The sequence below is a fragment of the Rhinolophus sinicus genome, linkage group LG04, assembly GCF_036562045.2.
Source record: "Rhinolophus sinicus isolate RSC01 linkage group LG04, ASM3656204v1, whole genome shotgun sequence".
In the NCBI taxonomy this organism is placed as follows: domain Eukaryota; kingdom Metazoa; phylum Chordata; class Mammalia; order Chiroptera; family Rhinolophidae; genus Rhinolophus; species Rhinolophus sinicus.
Window position 1 is genome coordinate 124,266,152 of NC_133754.1, and position 8,091 is coordinate 124,274,242.

Consider the following 8,091-nt stretch of genomic DNA (forward strand, 5'->3'; position numbering starts at 1 on the left):
TACCCCATTCAGGCTACGACTCTTCACAGCAGCTGCCTCTGCCCCAGCATACCTACACACTCTCCTCAGCTCCAGTATCCCGTGACAAGTTATCTCTCTATATGGACATGCGCTTAATTCTCCTTGACTCTAGCCACTCTCAACCACTGTGGGTCCCTGCTTCTTCCAACACTGCTTACTTCTGCCCAACTATTGGCTTTAGAACTAAATTTTTCAGGAAGGAAAGGGGAACTAGAGATTAAATATCATTTAAAATCACTTCAAACTGCAACATTTTATGATTAATTAGTATGGTTAAATATTGCAAGTTTATGCTCAGAAAATGGGGGCAGAGGTGTGTTGACATCTTTGGGGAAATGATCATGCCTGAATAATAACCGAGGCCAGGGCAAAGTGAGGCAGTGAGTAGGTTGGACCTAGGGCTAAATGTATCACACTGGGGAGTCTAGCCAGAAGCACAAGATCCAAGAGTAGGCAGAGAAGTCAGGGTATGTTTACCCATAGCCCCCACAAAAGAGAGGGTTGATGACAGTGGGTGGTCAAAAAGCAACAAATGTCCATTAGAGTAGTCAAGGCAAAAAAGGAAAATATTTAACAACACTAACCAGCAAGTATCTTAATATGAGTTAGAGTGATTAAATCATAAGCATTTTGGGAACGCAAAAATTCATTGGGTCAAAGCAATAATGCATTGCTGACTGCACATTATTAGACCAATAGATTCCATGAACATTTTTATTTCTCATGCCAACAGTGTAAAGGCTGGTACCAGGCTCTAATTAATTGATGTTATGCTGCCCTCCTTTGGTTGAATTTAAAATGCTTCCTTACTAAAGAACTATTTTGGTATGTTTTTAACAGAGAGGTAATCAGAATTTTAATTATAGCATTACAGTTTTTAGATTGACATTAATGATAAATTGTGGGAAAAGTGAACAAATAGAATATGCAATATTCTATTTATGCAATGTTATTTATGCAATAAATGTAAAACTCACTGGCAAAGCCCATTTTTGTCACAACTACTCAACTCTCCTATGGTAGCATGAAAGTGCTGTATACTATACGTAAACCAATGGACACAGTTGTGTTCCAATAAAACTTTATTTACAGAAACAGACAGTGGGCTGGGTTTGGCTTATAGGCTATAGTTTACAAACTGCTACTTTAGATTATTGATGTTGAAGGAGCTTCCACTTCCAGCCATGATGGATGACTAAAGTCAACCTGCTACTTGAAATAAATAGAAAATAGAATAAAACACATGAAACAATAGTTTTCAGACACTGGGCAACAAGCAGTATAGGATAATGATCATTGAGAAAAGATAAATAAAGATAGTGAGCCCTACAATTGTTCCAGCTTACTGTGTGGAAAGAGTTTTTAGGCTACAATACAAGGAGGAGGACAAGGAAACCCAAACAGACCAGTGGTCTCACTGAGTTAGTAAGTCAGAGATTGGAGTTCAGAGAGGTAGCTAGATATTGCAGGGCAAAACATTGGAGAAGAGAGGACAGGAGAGACAGAAAGGGTAGGGAGAGAGAGAAAGAGATCTGTAGCAGGGACTGCTGGAGTCAGAAGCTGATTTCTGATCTTTAAATTATCCTAGACTGGGAAAGAATATATAAAAAGGAGCAGGCAAGCTATCCCCAGGGCTGACACAGGACTCGAAATATTTCATTTTCCACCAGTCAAAGTGCAAAAACTTCCTAATACAGGGAGCATTGAAGAGGGACCTCACAAGGGTATTCCCTTGGTAGTGGGACGATATTGCCCTAGACTGTAAAGTCTACTCCATCCATTCTAACAAAACTTAAAAGCAAGCATCAGAAGAACCACACAGATTCCAGGTAACTTAACTATGTCCTAAAACAAAGCCCAGTCAACTATAATTTAATATGTATAATCACGGGATATGGAGTATAGCATAGGGAATAGAGTCAATGGAATTGTAATAGATATATACAATGTCAGAGGGTCAATAGACTGGGGGAGAGGGGTTAACACTTTGTGAGGGGTGAAATATCTATTGCATTGTTTTGTACACCTGAAACTAATAAAAAAAATAGATGAACATAAAAAAATTAAAAAGGCCAACCATATACAAAGGACTTAACAAATCTAGGACCCAGTAAAGTAAAACTTACAATGTTCAGAATCTAATAGAAAGTTAGCAGGCATGCAAAGAAGCAGGAAAATAGGACCGTAAGCAGTAGCAAAAATAATCAAGAAACCAGACCCAGAAATGACAAATGATAGAACTGGCAGACAAGGAGGTTAAAACACATAAATACACCCCATAAGCTCAAGAAAATACAACAAAAGATGAACATGAAGAAAGAAATGAAATGTCAAAAAGGAACAAATTGAGCTTCTAGAAAATGAAGAATATAATACATAAAGTGATAAAAACATTGGCTGGGATTAACATTAGATAAGGTATTGTAGAAGAAAATATCAAAGAACTTGAAGACATAGCATCAGTGGCCTGTGTGATAATATTGAATGGTCTGACATTTCTATATTAGAGTCCCAGAAGATGAAAAATACTGAAAAAAATAAGATAAAATTTTTCAAATTTGATGGAAATTATAAAACTACAGGTTCAAGAAGCTCAAGAAACTCCTAGTAGAAGATACAAGAAGAAAATCCCACCAAGGCATATCACAATCAAATCACTGAAAAATAATGATAGAAAATCTTAAAAGCAGAGAAAAAGAAGACATATTATGCACAGAGGAATAAAATTTTAAATGATAGCAGTCTTTTCTTCAGAAATAATGCAAGCCAAAAGATAGTGGAGCAGTATCTTTACTGAAAGAAAAAATATATCAACTTAGAATTCTATACCCAGAGAAAATATATTTCAAAAACGAAAGCAAAATACTTTTGAGATAAACAAAAGCCAAGAGAATTCATTGCCAGCAGACTTGAGATACAAGAAACATTAAAGAAGTTACTCAAGAAAGAAAATGATACCAGATAGAAATTTAGATCTACAGAAAGGAATGAAGAGCACCAGAAAGGGTAACTATGTGAGTAAATATATGATAATGGTAAGTATGGTTGGTTAAATGGTAAATATGTGAATAAATATAGAAGAAAATTCCTCATTTAAAAAAATCTCTTAAAATATAATTGACTAAGACAAAATATCAACATATGTGAGGTTTAAGACATATAAAAATGTATGACAATAGCACAAAGGATGAGTGAGGAAAAGGCATATTGTCATAATATCCTTACACTATACGTGGTATATAATATCATTTAAAAGTAAACTATAATATGCTAAATAGAGATATGACTTAAATCCTAGAGAAACTCCTATAAAAATAAAATTAAGTAATATAGCTAATAAACTAATAGTGGAGCTAATGTGGAATAACTCTTTAAAAAGCAATGCAAAAAAAGGAAAAAGAAGACACAGGTAACTAGAAAACAAATAGCAAAATAGTAGATGCAAACCCAGCCATATTGATAATTCCATTAAATGTAAGTGACCCAACCACTCCAACACAAAGCAAAAATTGTCAGATTGGAGAAAAAAGCAAGATCCAACTATATGCCATATACAAGAAACTAACTTTCAATTAGAACAAAAATGTAAAACATGTATAGGTTAAAAGTAAAAGGATGCAATGAGATACATCATGCTAACACTAATGAAAAAGAAAGTATGAATATATAATATGAGACAAGTTTTCAGAATGAGGAATATTACCAGAGATAAAGAGGGACATTTCAAAGTAAAGGGATCAATTCATCAACAGGACATAATAATCCTAAGTGTGATGCGCCTAATAACAGAGTTTTAAAATACATGCAGCAAAAACTGATAGAACTGAAAAGGGAGATGGACAAATCCAAAATTATAGTTGGAGATTTCAGTGCTTCTCTCTTGGTGGTTGATAGAACAAATAGAAAACCAGAAAGAACATAGAAAATTTCAACAACGACTTGACCTAATTAACATTTATAGAACAGTCCAACCAACAAAAGCAAAATATAATTATTTTGAATTCACATGGAACGGTAACCAAGGTAGACCATATTCTGAGCCATAAAATAAGTCTCAATAAATTTCAACTATATTCTTTGACCCACAACAGATTCAAATTAGAAAACAATAACAGAAAGATATCTAGAAAATCCCCAATATTTGGAAATTAACACAATTTTACATTATTATTGCCAGTTGCATGAAAACGATGTGAAGGTCTTGACTGCAGATCAGAGATAATTCTTATTTATCCTTATGGTGTTTTCTGAAGCTCTGCATGAAAGGTTTACAGATTAATGTTGAGACCAGGTTAAAATTCTGTTGTCCAAATAGATTAAGCAGAGTGTTATAGGAAAAAAGTATTATTCTTTCATATATTAAAAATTACCATAGGTCTTTTCAAAGAGAGAGAAAGAGAGCGATTTCAAAAATATTATTGGAGTTGCTGCCACAATGAAAACTATTCAGATATAAAGAGATATACCCTTCCAGAAGCCCAGAGCAATTCGATGTATCCTTAGAAGAGCCGTAAGAAGATAAAAATGTCTAATTTTTAATTCAATCTTCTATCTATAAAAATATTTTATTGTAAACTATAAACCCCCAGGAAGAATGTGACTGATTTAGGCATTTGTTAGGGGGAGGGAACTAATATGCATTAGCTATTTACCATGGTTTAGGCAGCATAGATTTTTATTTATAATCTTTTTATCTGCTAATCCTCAAAAGTGTTTTATAAGTTAGAGTTTAGAGATGAAAAAACTGAAGCAGAAAGGGATAAAAAAGTAACTTGCACAAAGTCACACAACCAGTAGATGGTAGACAGAATACTCCAATCCAGATCTTTATGATTTCAATACCCAAATTCCATAATTTGGATGACAAAAGATAACAGATTTCCTTCTTTTTCTCTATCCTTTCATTAAACATTTAGTTTCTCTTTTATTTTATTTAAGGTGTACAAAGCAACATAATAGTTAGACTTTTACTTTGTGAGGGACGTAAAAGTCTAACTATTATGTTGCTTTTACACTCCTCCCCACCAATCTCTTACCCCTCTGACATCATATATAGCTGTTACAGTGCCATTGACTAGCAGCCAGTGGAAAAGAACAGAGCTCTTTCGTCACCAAATCACTTTGTAAAGATACTGGTTCCCTAGGTGGTATGAAAACATGAATGCGGTATTTAGATATTTGTCATCCTGACCAATACCATCATCTCAAGTAGAGGAATGCTATGTGCAAATGTCAAATAACTAGTAACTCTAGTAGAATTATTAGGTAATTTTTGATCAAGTGAAAAGTTTAAAAACTTTCAAAAATGATATGCTTTATAGCCCAATATCCAGTGCATAGCTTAGATGTTAAATTTGTAGTGTGGACATAAGATATAACCTACCTTTGCACAGAATCATCGCTCTGTTCAATTCAATATGAAGTTTTCTTTACAACTCCCACTTCCTGTTTAAAGTCTGTTTACCTCGTTAGCTCGGATAAGAGATTTCTGTAGTTTGACTCTCATGGATCTGAAAGTTCAAATTCCACAACATCCAAAGTGTTAGAAACCTGTTGATGAATGCAATTAAACTTTTGTATGGAAACAGACTACTCTGTGGAGCATGTTGACTCAGTTTATTTCAACTTATTAATACTAGACTAACTAAGTGACACCAATATAGAGCTGAACTTGTAGATAATGAGACTGTACACGTTTACAGAGTGTCAGCACAAGATTTCACTCACCAACTGCCTGCACAGAAATGGTCAAAGATGTAACATCATGTATAACGTTATGGTAGAGCGCATTGATTCACTCCAAGTCAACACATGTTTAGTAAGCTCCTACTATAGTTGTATAGACAGTTAAAAAGAAGAAGATGAGTGTTTACTCCACATCTTAAGACGTTTTAATGTTGGAAGGTTGTAAGACAAGTAATAGTTATATATAAGACAGAACAAGGAAGGTGTCTTAAAGGAGATACAAAGTGCTGTCAGGATCCAGGGGAGAAATTATAGCTCCTTGGGAGGAGATCTAGGCCCTAAAAGAGAAGTAGTCCTTGGTCCTTAGACAGACAGGTACTAAGAGTGAAGGAGGCACCAGGTGATGTTTCAGAGAGAGAAAGCATCATCAGTAAACACACATAGTACTAGCTATGTTAAGGAAATAGTGAATCATTAACTTTATCTGGAATTCAGGTTCTCTCACACTACATTCAGAGCAACAGTGGGAGACAAGATTGGAAAAGTAGATCAGGGTCTTATTCAGGAGGACTTAGAATATAGAACTGGGTATTTGTAATTCAAGAGGCATTATTGATGTAAATATAGTCACATTGATTTACCATAGTTATTGGTACCCTTGGGAATATAGACTAACCAACTGCCTCCAATATCTTCTCACATAATTTCATCATTTATAGTGGTTATAAAGCATTTCATTATGTGGGTTTGCCAACACTTATTTAACCATTACCCTATTGTTGGGTCTATAGGGTGTCTCTAATGTTCTGCAATTGCAATAATTTTTAATGATCTTTTGCTCATTTTTTTCTCTTTCGCATTACTTCCATAGGCTAGAATCTTAGATATTAAACTGCTTGGATAAGATATAAAACAATTTAAGATTCCTGGTGCATATTTTAAAATAAACTTGCTCAAGCATCTTTGCAAATTTACAGTTCCCCTTGAGGTTTTAAATTTAATAGTCTACGTGGATTTTAATTTTGGCTCCTGAGTAGCATTTAAATACTGCTAAGCCTCTGATAAATATTACTCTGTGAAAGACTTACCCCTTTAAAAATAATCTTATTCTCAATAAAAGAGCTTTAATAAGCTTGACTAAATATTTAGAAAGCATATTGCGTTTAGGGAAACTTCATATGGTAAATAACAAGTGTAATAGAAGATCTTACTGGATGACTAGTCTGTAATTGTCTCAAGGAAAGCATACAATGAAACAAATTCTTTTGGTTACTTACTCAAACAGCCAACACAATGGGAAAGTGGAGGAAATGGCCCATGAATACTATGAATAGGGAACCAAAAAGCCTAAGGTATAAATTTGGAGCTTTAGAAAACAAACCAACAAAAGAGAACACCTTCCAGAACAACCTGAGATGCATGAAAGGCAAACGTTCACTAGAGTTGGAGCTTTACTAAGGCTGCACAGGGATAAGTGGCATATTTGACCTTCACTATGATTAACAAGCACTTCTTTGAAATCATGTTGGTGCTGCTGGCCACTTCCACTGTATTTTCCCTAGAACTAAAAATGGTTCTTTTTCAACAAAGAAGAGTGAACAGAGAAAGTGTCAAACTTTTGAATAAGTTGCCAACCTCATCAATGCAGCAGTGTCTACTACACAGGAAAGACTTCCTGCTTCCCCAGAAGTCGGTGAATCCTCACCAGTACCAGAAAGAGCACACACTGGCCATTCTTCATGAGATACTTCAGCAGATCTTCAACCTCTTCAGGGCAAATACTTCTCTGGATGTTTGGGAGGAGAACCACATGGAGAAGTTCCTCACTGAACTTCATCAACAGCTGGAATACCTGGAAGTGCTCATGGGACTGCAAGCAGAGCAGAAAAGTGGCACCTTAGATAGTGAGAACCTTAGGTTGCAGGTTAAAATGTACTTCCGAAGGATCCACGATTACCTGGAAAACCAGGAATACAGCAGCTGTGCCTGGACCATTGTCCAAGTAGAAATTAACCGGTGTCTATTCTTTGTGTTCCGACTCACAGGAAAGCTGAGCAAACAAGAAATGGACCCTTGAACCATGTGAAGCAAGAGGCAACTGCGGGCTTTAAAAGCATAGGGTAGGTGGAGGGGTGGGAGGGCTTCTCCAGACACTATTATTTCTTTCTGTCATAAAATGGTAGTATTTTTTTGGTTTTGTGTGTACACACATATATTTATCTGTACTTGATGCATATTGACAACATTGGTTTTTATTTTGTAATGTTACTTTATATTTTCCATCCATCTTAAATTCTTGAGTTGAAATTGATTAGTTAATATTTCATAATTGGTTCTTCAAATGGGTATGTTTTCATACAAGTTGGCTAGGTAGATATAATGAAA

General features: G+C 35.1%; 1 protein-coding gene across 1 annotated transcript; it reads left to right on the forward strand.

Annotated features, from left to right (window-relative positions):
* The first annotated feature begins 7,177 nt into the window (after positions 1-7,177).
* On the forward strand, positions 7,178-7,822 carry IFNE (interferon epsilon). Its single transcript, XM_019715060.2, has one exon. The coding sequence runs from the start codon at positions 7,202-7,204 to the stop codon at positions 7,781-7,783; it is 582 nt and encodes a 193-aa protein (XP_019570619.1). The 5' UTR covers positions 7,178-7,201; the 3' UTR covers positions 7,784-7,822.
* The last annotated feature ends 269 nt before the right edge of the window (positions 7,823-8,091 follow it).